The 18,993-nt window shown below is 39.3% G+C and overlaps 1 protein-coding gene across 2 annotated transcripts in view; it reads right to left on the bottom strand.

Moving 5' to 3' along the window:
- Window positions 1–18,993, bottom strand: part of npepps (aminopeptidase puromycin sensitive) — a 130,104-nt gene that overhangs the window by 18,633 nt on the left and 92,478 nt on the right. For both annotated transcript variants that reach the window (XM_064321485.1, XM_064321486.1), the window contains 5 exons: window positions 14,081–14,144; window positions 5,229–5,368; window positions 4,659–4,793; window positions 1,899–2,118; window positions 347–489 (listed from right to left, as the gene is read on the bottom strand). In XM_064321485.1, coding sequence (XP_064177555.1) covers window positions 347–489; window positions 1,899–2,118; window positions 4,659–4,793; window positions 5,229–5,368; window positions 14,081–14,144 — 702 coding nt within the window. The remainder of the gene's footprint in view (window positions 1–346; window positions 490–1,898; window positions 2,119–4,658; window positions 4,794–5,228; window positions 5,369–14,080; window positions 14,145–18,993) is intronic.

Here is an 18,993-nt window from a genome sequence, read left to right as displayed (position 1 = left end):
AACCCCAACCCTTTCAAAATGCTGTGGCACAACACCACATACAATAGAATATTGGCATTTGTAATTTTCAGGTTAAAGCTCCACTTTTACAACATTAGGTATATTCCAATAGATTTCTGTTCTAAAACAGTAAACATTCCCACAGAAGCAGTGCAGAAATAATTATTTTAAAAATCCTTAATTGTTCTGACTTGGCTTTTCCCTTTTAATATTTCTTCAGAAGGGGGGGATAAAACACCAGGAAAAATGTGCAATGTTTGATAAGAAAATTATAAGAAAACAAAAAAGGACTACATTAGATGGGGAAAAGATGAAAACATGTGGGCAAATATTGTAGTAAACATACTGGACTCCGGAGATCTGCGGAGATAATCTGCTTGCCATCCACATGATCCTTGAATCGCCTTCGTGCTTCCTCCAGCGTGGGCTTGTGACCAGCCTTACCTAGCTTCCCCAAGACAAGGCCTCTCAGCAGGGCATCCAAATGGCCTGGGAAGGAGACAGGATGACAGTCACAACTGGCAGAATAAATGAAATTCTGAATTAATAGTAAGTGATTGATTGATTGATTGATTGATTGACTGAAATTCTTTATTGATCATAAAAATACAAGTGGCCTCTCTAGCCAGAGATGCCCCAGATACAGAAATCATCAAAAGGATAAAAACACAATAAAGCCCAAAGGCTTATTTCCATTGTGGTCCTTTTAGGGTGAGTAGCTTTTTTTGCATGGTGAAATCCAATCACACATGCAGACAACACTGAACAGTGAACATTTGGGGTGCATATAAATGCAAATAGTGTAAGTATTCAGTCTGTGACCAGCTGATTGTCTGATTACTTGTGCATTTATTTAATCAATGCAAGATGTATAAATGGGGCCATACACTATTTACACCTTGGTCTGGAGTGAGGGCAGAGTATTTGTTATGGGCTGCTAGTCGAGACAAAACATGTCAGACAGGTAGCACATACAGATCATTTAACGCCCACATTGGGAAATTTACACACTGCCAGTTTTGAGAGCGACTACCAAATTCAGGAACAAAACTGAATACATAAATTGAACGGTACCTCATTAAAACAGAGTGGAGTAGAATGACAAAACTTTATGTACAAGAATCGAAGTCTCTCCGCTTTCCCTGATCTCACAATGGCTGTGAATGTGTGCCATTGTGTTGTATCGACATCTTATTGGATACAACGCGATCACATGATTGTGCACTGTGACATTTGCATACGTATGTGCTTATTCACGTAATATAATCTTGGCCAAGTAGCAGCTAAATATTTAGTAGTCAGCTAAAGGTAATTAACTGCAGAAAGGCCTTTATGATGGCAGTGTACTTAAAGATGCAGCTTATGTGTATATATATATATACACACACACACACACACATACGCACACACACGCATACAGTGCCTTCGGAAAGACCCCTTCACACAATACCCCACAATGACAAAGCGAAAACAGGTTTAGAAATGTTTGCTAATTTATTAAAAATAAAAAACTGAAATATCACATTTACATATCACATTACATGATATGACACTCAAAATTGAGCTCAGGTGCATCCTATTTCCATTAATCATATTTGAGATGTTTCTACAAATTGATTGGAGTCCACCTGTGGTAAATTCACTTGATTGGACATGAAATAAATAAATAAAATTTCCCTAACACAAAATCTGAACTCGCACATGGCGTCGACCACCACAAATAAATTCTCAACCTGTGGAAAACACTGGTAGGCCCTTTGTCCCCTTCCACATTCAACAGCAAGACTATTCAAATGTATTTAGATTTTGGTATGTTTTGTTGTTTTGCGTACCTGTTTTGTAATAAATGTTGTTTGTATTACATGTGATTTACATTTGGAGGGCTGAGATGGACTCACCTTCTCCTTCTTTGCAGTCCCAGCCCAGCCTCTGTCCAATGGGTGTGAAAAGATCACGTATGAACTCCTGGATCTCCTCATGGAAGTCAGTGTGAGACAGCAATGAGGACAGCACCCCTAGGTTGCAGCTCAGGTCGCTCCACACAGTGTAGTTTGGCTCATTGACAAAGGCCTCCATTACCATCAGCACTTCAACAGTGCTGATCATGCCTGCACGGGACTGTGGAAGAGGATAGGTTTTGGCATTACTGCACTTCTGACCCTAGGATGAGCTACACAAAAGCTTCAGAAATGCAAATTAAGAGAACAAGGTATGCCATCCACCAAGGCTGCTAGGGCACAGTTTATACTTCCTTCAGGATATCCTCAAAAAAAACAAAAAAACAAAAAAAAAACTTGATACTAACTGTTTGGATGAAATAACCACCCAGTACTTTCAGTCCATACAAATATTTTCATTTACTTAGCTTGAAAACCAATTGTAATGGTAGAGGCCCACAGGCTACTATGTAGTGTTGGCTTGGGGGGGGGGGGGGTTAAGCCCTTTGGGAAGGGTGTAGCTATAACTGAATGTGTATAATGTTTCAATGGCATATTTTAATATTTCTTTATTAATTGGATCAGTCCATGGATTTTGTATAATTGATTAGCAGTACTGGAGGAGGCATTAGGGAAATTAAGGGTACCCATATATTAATTCATTCATACATCATTGTAATGCAATAATAAGCTTTTGTTCATGCTAGTGCGTCGATGATTGGCACCCCATCTTAACCCATCCTTCATTGTCAAATTGAATGTGGGGGGGGGGGGAACTTTCATTAGGCCCACTGCACATTACCAAAATAAAAAGACGAAGACCCTTCTTCTCCAAGACACCAAAACCAACTACGAAAACACCAACTTTTTCCTACGGCCACCTTAAATAGCTAACTCGGCAGGGCTTGAGGATGCTCGACCTGATAGGATGATGCTGAGTTAGGGTGTGGAAGGGAGAGGGGTCAGGCTCATTTATGACAAGGACTGGCCTATTAAAAGCTGACAATTTACTTATTAAAATGACCTTACACTGTAGAGCTAAGCTAAGCAGAGCTAAGCACCATATTATCAGAAGATTCATTGTTTTGGCCTCTAATAAGACCTACCGACAAGCATGTGAATAGCATTATAAATTAACACAATTTACAATTATTATGAATAACAAGCTGGAATCATCCAACTGATGTTGAGTTAGACTATGCTGAGAACGAGATATAACAATCCAACATGGGAAGCAGCTGCAAGTTACCAATGTTAATACAGTTAAGTGTTAAAGTTCTCTTTTCTATATTATGAACAAAAGCCTAATGAATTGTAGCCTACATTACCATATAGGATTAAGGTTCTTTCAGCGGGTGACATTGGCTTGTGTTAGCCTGTGTTGTAGACACTGCAACTAGAGACAGCGTCTGAACAAATAAGTTCCGTTGTATTTTGGTGAAGCAAGTGAAATACTCCTCATCCTTGAACCTCGAGTATCTCTCCATGTTTGCTTTGAACTACTGAGAAGCAACAGACATATGGCATGTATTAAAGCTGCTTCTTCCTCCCTTGTCCACCGAGTGTCAGCTGTTGATGTAATGTCGCTGGAGTGCATTTATACTTTTTGCTCATGACAACAACCACAGTCAATGTCCAGCAACAATAGAATGTTCATGAACGTTCTGTAATTTCAGTCAAGTGACACTCCGTTGCTGTACTATAAACCAGCCTTAACGCAGCACAGCAGGGGCTTGTTTATGTTGGCCCGGTCTGAGCCTAGATAAAGCAACAGGGCAGATGTAAAGACCAATTAGATTTGTTCTAAAAAAGAAAAAAAAGAAAAACCCTAATAATAGCAGGGATCGCGGTAGCCCAAGACATAGCTAGCGATGCACAGATTTTTGACGGAGACTCTGAGGTAACGCGAACCAATGTGCAACTAATGGGAACATTATAAGGTCTTATTTAATGAGTACATTTGTAAAATGTGCCTTTAATTACCAAACTGTATTAAAGTGGTAAAGGAATTACAGCAACTTCAACATTTAATTTTTGTTATGTGTTCTGCCTGCTATCTAGCAAGCTAGCAGTGATCTTCAGGTGCACGCTGTAATGTATACTCAAGGTAAAATTTAGCAAATGTTCCAGGTCACATGGACTGGGGTTGTCGTGGGGAGGGCAAATAAGCATAATATTGGCATGAAGCGTCCCTGGAGCGTACAATATTTAAAAAACTATTAAAAAAAACTTTTAAAAATCGAATTAAAAAAGCCATATCAAAGCCCTTGCCCCTCGATTCCCATATGGTATGAAACGCAAATATCGGCCAGACATATCTGTCAATCCGATCGGTTGACCTCTAATCTAAACACTAGACATCCAACAAAAGGTAATCATCTGTAATCAAGAATAAAAATTAACCAAGATTTGCAACTGAACACCTTGCTGCAGGGTCGTCACATGCAGCCCAAGCACACAGGAGATATCGGGAGTTATTCTTTGCTAGTTCAGTATGCTTAGGTTCAAACTGGAAAGGTAAGGTTCAACCTTTTTTTTCTTTTTCTTTTAAGTACTCAAGCTTCTTTCTGACTATACTTGAAATACTATCATTGTTGATGGCCTCTTATTAACGTGCATTACATCCTCAAATACATTTGCAGTAACATTGACAAAGCAGAAACCATATCCAGGATAATTTATTGCAACACTTAATTTGACATGTTGGATGATATTGCTTACCAGAGAAAAGAGGTCATTCTGCAATCCGAGACGGTCAACAGGCTGTAATGTCAGGTCCCGAATGCCTGGCAGTAAGCTCTCCAGCATGCTGGAGCTGTACTGAATTCGGTAGAAGCCCACAGTGCCAGGGTTGATCTGGGGCAAAGAATCCCATAAACTATAAGCTTCGAAAGTGCATTATGATACACAACAGAACATTTTCAAGAAATATCAGAAGGAAAACTATACCATTTTTGCAGTGTCACATACTGAATGGATGATTGAAACCCGGCTGGGGTTTTTACCTCAAAAGTTAGTTGTTTAGTTATTTGGAAGATGCTTTCAGCCAAAGCCACTTATAAACAGGCATTTCACACACTAAGCAAACACCACTCAAGCTAGATGTAGGCAAAGTTAAAATCATCTTCAAGCACCTTCAAGATGCATGTCTCAAAAATGTTTTTTAATTTTTTATTTTTTTTACCCCTCACAGAGAGATGATACATCCTTCAACCCTCTTTGCTATTCCGAATACTGATCATGTTTCTCTGAAGACTAACACAGCAATCCACTGTCTGCTGAATCTCTTACCTTGACCCACTGGTCAGGGCCAATGTTGCTGATAGTGACAGAGGTTTCAGACATGTCCAGCAGTACACTGATTTTTGTGCAGCTGGGGTCTTCACTTGTGCAAATGCTGATGGGAATCATCCAGTTGGGGCAGTCATCACCTGGAGAAAAGGTAAATGCAAAACAAAAGTGACATCCATTTGGCTGCTGCAGCCAAAATTTATATCCAAATTCACTGCTCTAAATTGGACACATCTACAAAAAGCTCTCAACCGAATGGTTGAGCTTGGTCCACCATCTGACATTCACATACGGCTTAACTTATATAGCCGCAAAAAAATGATCTGATAGCAGAAAAATATTTTTGTCTTTTACCACCAAGAGAAAAGCAAATTCAGTGATGGCTCTTAATGCTGAATTGCAGCTCAATTGTGCTCATTGTCATATCCAAATACATTACATTACAGGCATTTGGCAGACGCTCTTATCCAGAGCGACGTACAACAAAGTGTATAACCAAAACCAGGAACAGCTAACAAATGAAGATATGGAACTCGCAATCTACATTTTCACTAAATATACCACACATTGACAATGTACAATGTACACAATGTATGCATTGCATATTTAATGCAATTGTTTTTAAAGTGCATGTTACAAGCTAGATGGGTTACATGATCTCAAAGCTGAGCTCTAACCTGGAGTGCCCTGTTCAGAAACAGAGCAGAAACGATATGAATTGGATGGCTGGAACCCAATTGTAGAAGCAGGCTTCCTGGAGTAGCCTATACTAGGCTGCTTTGCTGCACTATAAAGATTGGGACAGTGTAGCCCATGTTCTCCAGCAAGCGGCATTCTGGTTTGCTTGGGTTTAAAAAAAAAAAAATAATTCAAGCATGTTTTTAGTAGGTTGTTCTATGGAAAGGAAAACGAGGCTGGTTCTCCAAAAACACCAAAGTCCATAAATGGAAAAGTGTGCCTGGTCAAATTGAATGGAACATATCACCACTGTGGGTGTATAATCTCACAATCCCTCCACCTGGGTTTCCATCCACTTACAGTAAATATAAATAAAGAAGAGAAACTAAACGGACTAGGGCTCCCCCTCTCCTAACAGTATAGTTTAAAAATATTGAGCTGAGAGTAAATAAACTTTTTTCTACTTATATTTTCAATGCAGGCTATAAGTATTTGCACAGTGACACATTTTTTTCACCAGCATATTGGATCTAAAATTAAACAATGAATATAAGGTTAACGTACAGACCATTGGCATTCATTTTAGGGTATTGACATCTATATCAGGCAATCCACATAGAAACTGCAGCCCTTTTCAGTCCCACCATTTGAGGGGATCAAAAGTAATGTGACAAATTAACATTCTAGTCAAATCATCATATTCAGTATTTTGGTTGTCATCCTTTGCATTCGATGACTGCCTGAAGTTTGCTACCCATAGCCATCCCCAGATGTATCTTTCCTAATGATGCGCCATCAGGTCTGTAATGCTGCCATCTTCAGTTCCAGTTTTTTTTTCCGGGGGCTTTCTGGTTTCATTCTTGTCCTCAACAAGTGAAACACAAGCGCAGTGTGATTCAGGTCAGATGATTAACTTGGCACATCAAGAGAATTTAATGTTTTTGCCTGGAAAATTTTTTGGTTGCTTTAGCAGTATTTGGCTCATAGTCGTATTGCAAGGTGAAGCACAATCCAATGAATTTTAAGGCATTTGGTTGGATCTGTGCAGATACAATGTATCTGTCCATGTCAGCAGTCACATCATCAATAAAGACAAGTGAGCCAGTTTCAGTGGCAGCTGCAAATGCCTAAAGCTGGCAGTATACTCAGAAAGAAAAAAACTTCAGGATTGAGAACCACTGGCGAACATGTCCACGAACACTGTTGTCGGTATACTCAGTGAGAACACCATACCGTTTAAAGTCACTCCACGCCGCTGGTGCGTGAATAATTACGAGGCAGCTATTAACCGGGGCTGGAATCTTGCCCAGACCTCCGTCTCACAGTTACATCATGGAAGTATAAAGAGAAGGGCTACGCAAGATCACAACACAAAACAAAAAGTTTAAAGTGTTTAAAGTGGCTTTAGTTTATCTAGCTATGCAAAAGAAGAAAAAATGGCGAAGGATGGTACGTTTGCCCTCTAAATCAGAGTAGGATGGAGAATGAAGAGTTTTGTCTGTACATTCGGCAAATGTGGAGTTTAGACGAGGGGGTCCACTTTCTCTTATTTCCGAATGTGTGCTAGGCCTTTTGATAACTTGCGGAAACGAGTAGCACCATTCATAAAACATGCAGGAACTCACAGAATTCCCATCTCTACAGAAGAGAGACTGGCGTTGACTCTCCGTACATTAGCATGTGCAGGCTGCCCTCTGAATTCTCAACCGTGATGTAACCAACCATGTGATATTTGGACCAATAGCTGAGAGGGGAAGGTCGGAGAACAAGAAAGACATTTTCTAAAAGTTCTCCGTGGAGGCCATCACACACTGCACCGTGAGAACACACAACACCGCATCTTTTTGTTCTTCAGTTCTCATCTTTTTGCTCAAAAAGTTCTACTTCTTACGAAGTATACTGCCATAATACCTCTCCCATGTTTCACAGATTTGGGGGGAGGGGGGGTGTGGTGCTTTGGATCTTTAGCCGTTCCTCTCTCCTTAATATTAGGTCTCATAAACACCACCATTAAAATGTGTTTCAGTAACCATTTCAGCTCCTCAGTGGTTGAAAATTGTTGTTCATTTAAAACCCCTCAGAGCAACAATCAGAGACGTTTTTAAAATCCTTAACTTGTCTTGCAGTCAATGCGTACAGGATCTGATGCCAAAACCCACCCGTAAAATAATTTTCTTTACTTCAGAAATAAATGACGTACAGTTCCATGGGTGGTACTTTTGAGTTTCAAACATCTTCACATTTTTGCATTTTTATTTTATTGTAATAATCCAAGGGTGTAACTTTAGATCGAATATTGAGGGGGGTTGAAATGCATAAACCCCGAGAACTGCAACCCTGTAGGGGGGTCCAGAGGCATGTCCCCCAAGAAGAAAGTACAGCAGTGAAATGATCGGTTTTTGGTGAACCTTAAGGGGAAAATTGATCAGTCCTGGATCTAGACTGCTGTGGTTGGGGGGGCAGACAGATTTTGGGGTGGGAAATTATTCAAAGCACAGTGTGTGTCATAGTTAACAAGCCTGCATTGCTTCGTGATTTTTACTCAAGATCACTGACTCAATCTTTTCCATTTAAATTTTTTTTTTTTTGGGCTTCTCAGCTTTTTTTTATTGGACAGGACAGTGTAGAGAGACAGGAAGAACAGGGAAGAGAGAGGGAGAGACATGCGACAAAGGTCGTGCGGTCGGACTCGAACTGCCGACGTTGTGGCTTGTAATGAGCATGTGGACAGTGCTGTACAAGCTACGCCACAAGACACCCCAAGAAAGCTTTTCCATTTAATTTTATGCACATCACAAGTTATGCATTTAATATCAGACTCAGAGGTCACGTTAACGCTGGATTCTGCATTTTTTAAAATACAAATTCACTGCGTAAAAAAATACACTGCATTCCGTAAATGCAGATATTGGTCAGACATTTGTGCTGTTTATTGATCATAATATTTACAAAGCCACTGGCACCATTGTGAGATTCAAATAGAAAGTGATTAATTAGAATGAAAAGAAGAAAACGACATGTCACGCTCTCAGCTAGCTTTTTTTAAATAATGCATTTGATATTTTAATGTTTTATTGATGTTTTTCTTTTTTGACATAGCTAACAATCAAACTCAGTAAGATTGAAACTGAAATAGTACAATAAATAATAACAGTAAATAATAAAAATGATCAAAATATCAGTAATTAAATCGAGCAAAATCAAACAAAAAACAGCCAACTACACAAAGTACGCAAACTGATACACACAGTAAAGAGTAACACACAATAAGCCTAAAGTAATAACACACAAAAGCCACAGAGGGCTAGTATGCTCGCTACATATCATACAGCCCAGTCAGAAACCTGACCAGAGGACACCACGCTTACACCCCATTCCTCTCAAAAAGTGCCATGGGACCTCCCATGACCACAGACAATCAGGACCTCGGTCCCCATCGTCCCATCCGGAAGACCGACATGTTCCGGTTCTGGCCGGGGCGTGCAATTGGACACCAAATTATGAGAAATGGGTTAAAATTAGAAATAAAAATATCAAGTGGCTAGAGGGGGGGATGGAGCTCAGACTGGTAGACAGGTAAGAAACGGCTGCCAGGCTTTATGAAATTTAGAAAGTGAGCCCCTTAGAGTGTATTTTATCTTTTCTAATTTAAAAAAATGTAAAATGTCCCAAATCCAATGGGTGTGGGAAGGAGGTTGTATTTTTTTTTCCAATTGAGCAAAATAACCACGTCGAATAGGAATTTGGGGAGGTATACCGTCTCTGGAAGAACACCAAAAAGTGAAATTAACAGGGAGAGATCTATGGGTGTGCGTAGTACATCACAAATAGTGTCAAATATGGATGTCCAATATGACCGCAAAGAGGGACAGGACCAGAACACATGCAGCAGATTAGCTGGAGCTTGGTGGCATCTATCACGTTGGATCAACATCTGTATAAATTCTGGACAGTTTACACATGGTCCAGTACATATGGTGTAAAAATATATACCGTAACACCCCATGTTTAGCACAACGTGAAGAAGAATGGACATGCTCCATTATAGCCTTCTAGGTTTCGTCTGATATACAGTGGGCTCCAGAATTATTGGCACCCTTGATAAATATGCACAAAAAATGCTTCATTGGAATCTCTGGGTTTGCACTTATGGACCCCCCTCTTCAGTTCAGACCACAGGTTTTTGATGGAATTTAAGTCTGGAGACTGAGTTGGCCATTGGAAAACATGGATGTTGATTTCACTTAAGCACTTCTATTTAGACTTTGATGTATGCTTGGTGTCACTGTCCTGCTGGACAATCTACCTATGACCAAGTCCTAGCTTCTTAGCAGAGACAACCAAATTTTCTGCCAGAATTTCCTGGTACTTTGTTGAATTCATTGTGCCACCGATCTAAAATAGTGCCCCGGGACCACTGCCAGCAAAACATCTCCAAAATATCAATGACCCACCTCCATATTTGACATTAGGTATGAGGTGCTTCTCCTGTATGCATTCCTCTTTTTCTGCCAAACATGTTGATGGTGTGTATGGCCAAAACATTCCATTTTGGTCTTATCTGACAATAACACTCTCTTCCCGTCATAATTCCAATGAGGTCATTTATTCTCTAGTGAAACTGGAAGTGATGGAATGACACAATATAGTTCCTTTAGACTGAGATGAACTAAATTAAGTAAAATTGTATTGCCAATTTCATTTTGCTTGATTTTACTTACAATAATTGTTAGGGATGCCAATAATTATGGCACCTATGGTTTTCAGAAAAAATTAGACTACTTAATAAAAAAACATTGAAGCATGAGAGTAAATGTATTGAAATAAAAGTATATAATTTTCCCATATGTTTGAACATAACATATAGATTATTATGTGTCATTTATTATATGCAGCCTTTTTTCTTCATTTTTATTAAGGGTGCTAATAATTCTGGAGCCCACTGTATCCTCCCCCAGATCTTTGGCCCAGAGAGTTTTGAAGGTAGCGGTTGATGGCAGGTGAAGGCCAAAGAGTTTGGTGTAAAATAGAGATATTTTACCCCCAAGGTATCCCCACTAGGGGTGTGCAGAGACGTCATTATCTGTATCTGTATAACAAACAAAATTATCTGCTCTGTATCTGTATTCGGACAGAAGACCGGAAGTGGGCGTGGTTTATACCGGAAGTCACGTTAAATCGGGCAAATGTTGTATTTTCTAACCTAATATTCATTGGCAATGCAATTGTTGTGCCTTCAAAGCATCAAATTGATTTAATATTGGCATATAATTAATTATGGAATATATTTCCACATCCTCATATTGTACTTTTCATCTCTCTCTCTTTTTATTTTTAACTAAACTAAACTAGGTTACTCCTTACCCATTATACTACACTGAGTGTATACTACACTCTCATCGTTGAAAGTAGTAGGAATGAAGCACCAGTGAACATTAAAGCAGGCATTTACGTGATCATACTGCATAGAAATATACTGTAAACAGCAAACAAAAATTGTTATAACTAGTTTCATTTTCTTTAGCATTTATTTGTACAAACACAGTATAATATAGGCCTAATTGCATTAGATATACCCATGACCTAAGTCTGGCTGACTAACTCATAGGCTAGTATGTGCACCACAGACCTAAACAAGCACTTGCTAGCCAAGCAAGAGTGTCAAGGACAATTATTATAAGCAGTTTGGTTAATTAATGCTATCTAGCAGCGTGCAGTAGGAATTACACGGGTGGCCCTCATAAAAATAAATTACTTTTGGCAAGATCGCCACAATAATGGTGTGTTTGGTATAAATCTGAGGTTACTCATGATTCATGAGGCAATAGATATCTCCCACGACCTAAACTTGGGTGGTGACCCATAGTTTGTGCATGTTGTCAGCCAACTTTAACATTAAATGTCACGTTGGCTAACGTTATCCGTTTACGTAAACTAGTTAGCTAGCTAGATTACCTAAATTTCTACTTACTACCCAACATTACAATCTATAGATAACTGGTGATCTGGCAATCTATAAATTTTATCTCCCACCTCTCTACCTATGGATAGCTATGTCTGTAAGTTACCTAACCATATCAGGTAAACTATGCTGGCGAACAGCAATAATAAACAAGTACTTCTAGGTTGGCACTGAGAGGGCACTGCTCCCACCAAAGCCAACTGAAGTTACGTTTATCTTATCATGCAGACCTGTTGAAATAGTATTAAGAAGGTTATGGTCAGAAGGTTTTCTACCTGCAAATATCGACAAATCCTTTGTTTGAAAACATTCTGATTTGTTCGAAAATTATTTTGCTAACTGAAAGCTAAAGGCCAGTTTACAGTCCGGTTGCTGCAACTGACAACGTGCGATGGATGTCGCTGGTCGCTGGTTTATACTTAGGGTTACTGTCGCCCTGCGGTCGCCGCGATGGTCACTAAGGACATTGTTGAAACATAATGCACATTGAACCCTGACCCCAACGTTGCCTGTTATGGTAACGTTTGTCTTGGTCAGCACAGCCGCCTTGAGCTGTTAACTTGGGGCTAAACAGCGCATTAGCAGACTACAACAATATCTGCCAACAGATTATTGTGGTAAAACTTCTAAGGATGTTCATAGCCTACATTGTATGCAAAAATTATTTTAAGAAAAAGAATGCCTGGTCACAGATTGCTGTTGAAACACTTGTTTACAAAGTAATGTTAGGTACACTACAAGGCCAAAGGTATGTGGACACCTGACATCCAACATCTCATCCAAAATTATAGGTATTAATATGGAGTTGGCCCACCCTTTGCAGCTATAACAACCTCCAATCTTCTTGAAAGATGTTGGAGCATTGCTGCAGGGATTTACTTCCATTTAGCCAGAAGAGCATTAGTGAGGTCGGGCACTGATTGGGCAATTAGGCCTGGCTCGCAGTTGGCTTTGCATTTGATCCCAACTGCAAGCTAAGATGTTGGATGGGGTTGAGATCAGGGCTCTGTGGAGGCCAGTCAAGTTCTTCCACACCATTCTAGACAAAACCATTTCCATACATACTTTTCTATGGGCCTGGGGAGCATTGTCATGCCGAAATGGGCCTTCCCCAAACTGTTGGGGAAGCACAGAATTGTCTAGAATGTGATTGTATGCTGTAGTATAAAGAGATTTTCCTTCAGTGGAACTAAGGGGCCTAGCCCAAACCATGAAAAACAGCCCCAGTCCAAAGGGTGTCCAGATATTTGTGGTCATGTAGTGTATGTTGAATGAATGTTTGAGATTTTGAAAGTCATGAAGTGTTAGAACGTTCATGGATTTTCCGCGGTTTCGGTCAAGCGACACTGTCGCTGGGCTATAAACCAACCTTAAACTGCTGCGAATGTTATTTACGTCACAGCTAGCCTGCTGGCTTATCAAGCTGAATTGAAGGAGGCTATACTTTCACATCACTGTACACTACACACATTACTGGGCACTGCAAATTTAGGAAACAATGTGAAAAAGCAAACAATTGTACAATAAACCCTTCAATTGGTAGGACTGTGCTGGCATAAAAAAATTGACTTCAGAAACAATAGATAATGGTCAATTTGAAAAATATAATATTACCAGCAGAACCACAGATTTGTTGCTTGGTCTGCTTTTGCCTTTGGTCTCAGATAAAAAATGTGCAGTTCTATGAAGTGCAAATGCTCATCATAGGATGTGGCTACCAACCATGCCATCAACAGCTACCTAATATCTGGATGAGAGACTGATCTGCTTGTTATATTTTTTATCTTTGATCTTAATCTTCCATGCTCACATGCTCACTTATACACTGCCAATTACAATGTCCACAGTACCGGAAAAATGAAATCAATTAACCCAGTTTGTGTTGTACAGCAGTTCCTTACACTATAAGTCCAGGCTCATCCTTAAAGCACATCATAAAAACTAATGTAAGACACCATTGAACTTGGATTGCGTGTCTAGACCAAGTCGTTGCTACTGCATATACCTTACTACATTAATGGTGCTGTAACTGTAGTGCAGCAGCAATGCAGTAGGAGTTAAATTCACTTATTTTGACAATTGTGGTTTCCGAATAAGTCATTTTGACAGAAAACTGTAATCTAGGCTTGTCTCACATGCAAGCTGATTTTGCAGGCAGTTGAACCTTTTTTTGAATTAAAGCATAGAGCAATGATATCGGAAGTTCCTTTACCATTGTGAAGTCCACTGGCACAGAACTTCTTCTGAGAGATTTTGAGCACACGATCCTCTCCTTGCTGGAAAACACAATATAGTGAATTACTGAATAACGAAGTTTCATGAGCTGGTAAAATAACATAAATCCACAAGGAAAATAAATGGGAAATTCTATACAACACAACATATTTACAGCCCTTGGTGACTCTGGCAGAGGCAGGGGAGGAGCAGAGAGGGTTGATTCTCATATACCCCACACAGAGGCTTTTAGAGAAAACAAGGTTTTCTCCAGTCCCATTTTCTTAAAATTTCTGGGAGCTGTTCAGGAGCATACATAGGAGCTGTAGCTTCTTCTCAATTCACTTACAACTGAGACTGTCAGCCCATATCTTTCTAGATCTTTAGGTTTGGCTTTTAAATACACAGCTTGCCATACCATGAAGAAACCTTTCAAGGGCAGGATTGCGGTGCTGAAAACATCTACAATATTTCCTGAATATACGTGACGGGTGCTGGAGAAAAGGTCCGCAAGTCGCAAATCTTGAAATCGCGCTAGGAGGCAAAAAAGGTTTTTAAAATTTTTTTTTCCTTTTTTTCATATTACGAAAGTTAAAGTGTTGAAGAAGTCACTCAATAGAATAAACAACTTTTTAGGGTCACTAAATACTTAATAATTTGTCAGCAAGGTCGGCTTGTTTTAGTGATTCTTACAGCCGGGTTTTGGAGGCGTGATGGGGGTGCAGTTTAATTAGCATGTTTGATTTCGTTGGCTATTGTCACTTTGTTTCGGTCAAGCCCCCGCCCATAAATAAAGCCGTGTGGTAGTAGCCTATGTTTGTTTACTGTGCGAGGTTGCTAAAATGGCGGACGCCATGAGAGTATAAGCTTTCTAACGATGTATAACATGTCTAATTTTGCTTTTGGAATAGCGTTTTATAGGTTAGCGTAAACGAACATTTTCTTACCATGGCATTCGCTGTATATGTAGGCTAGTATTAAAAGACGTTGCACCTAACGAAACGTTGTCAACGATTTTTCGTAATTCCTTGGAAAATACCATTATTATTGAGGACTTCTGGGCATAGCTAAGCCATATGTTTGCTGATAGACCTATCTGACATCGTTTTCTGGAGCAAAACAGAAGCGGATATAACTCATTGATTTACTGTCTCTGTCTCCATCTACTGAACATAGATAAGATTTCATCATTGCTATGTAAGTATTAGCCTACTGCTCAAAATATTTCGGTTATTACGTTATTTTAGAAATTGAGTGTCTTTAAATATGTTAGTGGTATTGTGTAGGCTAATGTGGATATTTCACACTGTAATGTAAGCGTTAGTTAGTAGTGTAATGGTTTTTGTGACGCATACACCAGTGATGAGGAGAGTGTTGAAACATTGCCAAAACGTGGTGGACGGCTGAAAAATGTTTTTATATCGTCCCATTCCCATACAAGAAAACATAGGAGTGTACAGAGTATAGAAATAGGCTACATACAAGAGTTAATTATTACACATTTAGGTACTGTGCAGCATTGTGTGACTATATGTTTGCATTATGTTTAAATTATATCTATGTTTCATCTTAAACCTTCATAAGGGGCTCATATGCTTTACAATGGACAAAAAGCATTATATTCCTTTTTGGAGAGATTTTGGATTTGTTTCTGGACCCTTAGCTATTTTAGACCAGTGTTAATAATTTAGACATTGTGGGTAGATTTGGAGATGCTGGGTACACTGCTTAGTTTTTGCTTCATAGATCTTTAGTAGTTCTACATATCCACCCTTAGATTTTATGAACTTGTGGTCAAGAAGTTTTTGATCCAGCACATGTATACTTTAACCCGCAATCTCCCAGTATTTCATTGCGAACTAAAAAAGGAGCAAATTCATTTTAGATTTTTTGCCTTGACCATTGCATTTGTGGCACTTCATTTCTTACAAAATTATGAATATGAAGTAATCTAAGCTAGTATTATAAATGGTACAAATGTATTGCTTCATTTAAGACATTTTTCTAGTCTCTGTGGTATTCACATCTGCAGTTATAAAGCTTTAAATAGGGTAACCCCTAAATGGGCAAGGATTTACAGGTACTCTAGTGGGGGAGTGGTTGAGGTGGAGTTAACTAGCTATTGTTCCCACCCATTATCTCCCTGTGAGAAGTGTGAAAAGTTCAAGATCTTTCAAGGGGATTTTCTCTGCTACTTGATTTTAGGAGTACCAACATTCAAATGAGCATATCTTCTTCAACTATTTTCAGATTTCGATGTATGACACATCATTTGAAAGCTTATAATCTGCACTTTCGTAATCTGTAAAAAAACTGAAAAATGACCTTGCCCTACTTGCGGACCAAAACATCAGCACCTGTCACATTTTTTTTTTTTTTTTTTTTACAGTATATACAGCGCCTTCGGAAAGTATTCAGACCACTTCACTTTTTCCACATTTTGTTACATTACAACCTTATTATAAAAACAGTATTATAAAATTGATTAAATTCATTTTTATTCTAATCAATCTACACACAATACCTCATAATGAAAAAGAGGTTTTTATAAATCTGTGCAAATTAATGAAAAATAAAAAACAGAAATATAAGTATAAATAAATATTCAGACCCTTTACTCAGTACCTTGTTGAGGCACCTTTTGCAGCGATTACAGCCTCAAGTTTTCTTGGGTATGACACTACAAGCTTGACACACCTGTATTTCTCCCATTCTTCTCTGCAGATCCTTTCACGCTCAGTAAGGTTGGATGGGGAGCGTTGCTGCATAGAAATTTTCAGGTCTCTCTGGAGATGTTCAATCGGGTTCGAGTGGAGGACGGAGTGTGGCACAGTGGGTAAGGAACTGCGCTTGTACCGAAAGGTCGTAGGTTCGAATCCCGGGTAAGGACACTGCCGTTGTACCTTAGCAAGTACTTAACCTGCATTGCTTCAGTATATATCCAGCTGTATAAATGGATACAATGTAAAGTGCTAAGTAAAAGTTGTGTAAGTCGCTCTGGATAAGAGCGTCTGCTAAATGCCTGTAATGTAATGTAATGGGTTCATGTCCGGGCTCTGGCGGGGTCACTCAAGGATGTTCACAGACTTGAAGCCACTCCTGCATTGTCTTGGCTGTGTGCTTAGGGTCGTTGTCATGTTGGAATGTGAACCTTCGCCCTAGTCTGAGGTCCTGAGCATTTTCATCAAGGATCTCTCTGTACTTTGCTCCGTTCAGCTTTCCCTTGATCCTGACTAGTCTCCCAGTTCCTGCCACTGAAAAACATCCCCACAGCATGATGCTGCCACCACCATGCTTCACCGTAGGGAAGGTACTGGCCAGGTGGTGAGCAATGCCTGGTTTCCTCCAGACATGACGCCTGGCATTGTGGCCAAAGTGTTCAATCTTGGTTTCATCAGACCAGAGAATCTTGTTTCTCATGGTCTGAGAGTCCTTTAGATGCCTTCTGGCAAACTCCAAGCAGGCTGTCATGTGCCTTTCACTGAGGAGTGGCTTCCAAATGGCCATTATACTATACAGGCCTGATTGGTGGAGTGCTGCAGAGATGGTTGTCCTTCTGGAAGGTTCTCCCATTCTCACAGAGGAACTCTGGAGCTCTGTCAGAGTGGCCATCAGGGTCTTGGTCACCTCCCTGATCCAGGTCCTTCTCCCCCAATTGCTCAGTTTGGCTGGGCAGCCAGCACTGGGAAGAGTCCTGGTGGTCCCAAACTTCATCCATTTACGAATTATGGAGGCAACTGTGTTCTTTGGGAACTTCAATGCTGCAGAAGTTTTTTGTACCCTTCCCCAGATCTGTACCTTGACACAATCCTGTCTTGGAGGTCTATTGACAATTCCTTCGACTTCATGGCTTGGTTTTTGCTCCGACATGCACTGTCAGCTCTGGGACCTTATATGGACAGGTGTGCACCTTTACAATTCATGTCCAATCAATTGCATTTACCACAGATGGACTCCAATCAAGTTGTAGAAACATCTCGAGTATGATCAATGGAAACAGGATGTCATAGCAAAGGGTCAGTTTATGTAATATCAGTTTTTTATTTTTAATTAATTGGCAAAAATTTCTAAAAACCTGTTTTCGCTTTGTCATTATGGGCTATTGTGTGTAGATTTATGAGAATAAAAATTTAACCAGTTTTAGAATAAAGCTGCAACATAAAGTGTGGAAAAAGTGAAGGGGTCTGAATACTTTCTGAAGGCACTGCATTTACTTCAGTAATCTCAAAGAGGGATTTTGTCTTCATTTTTTGAGTCTGGTTGCTCAATCATTGGAGCTTTCCGTTAGATCCAGTCACCACACTGCACAAAGGGCAAGAAACTTTTTTAAAATAGTAAATTCCCAAATCTGTCTTTCCCAAAAAGTATCCTTGCTTGCCTTTATCTTTTTATCTCCTTTGTAGTTTTACATAGAAAAATGGAATGCCAAGTAACTGAAGATCCTGCAGGACAACCATTGAGTTAAAATTGCCTTATCTATCCTGCAAGTGCCCACTTAAACCCTTCTTCATGTTCTCAACAGTACAAGAGAAAAAAAGAAGCAGGTAGCATCATAAATTAATGAGGGATTGTGGACAAAGCTAAAAATACTTTGACTCTGGTACACACAACTGTAAATATAGAGCTGTATTCCATCAGGGGCCTGCTTTACCAACATGCATGCTAAAGTCCTTTTCAATTCATTCTTAAAATATCAAAATATTTAAACTGATAATTTGCTAGTTTACCAACTGTTTTCACACAAATTAATAATCAGATCTGCACAAGTTAAAAAAAATGATTATGATTATTATTATAGTTTGTATTATCACTAATAAAAATAATGATAATATTTTTTATGTTTTAACAGATCTGCTAGTTAATTTGAGTAAACAGTTTAAATATCTAGTTTAAACTATAAAATAGTTTAAA

This window comes from Anguilla rostrata, chromosome 2 (genome assembly GCF_018555375.3).
Source record: "Anguilla rostrata isolate EN2019 chromosome 2, ASM1855537v3, whole genome shotgun sequence".
NCBI classification, from domain to species: Eukaryota; Metazoa; Chordata; class Actinopteri; order Anguilliformes; family Anguillidae; genus Anguilla; species Anguilla rostrata.
The sequence above is the reverse complement of the archived record's forward strand: the minus strand, read 5'-3'. Positions and strand labels throughout refer to the sequence as shown.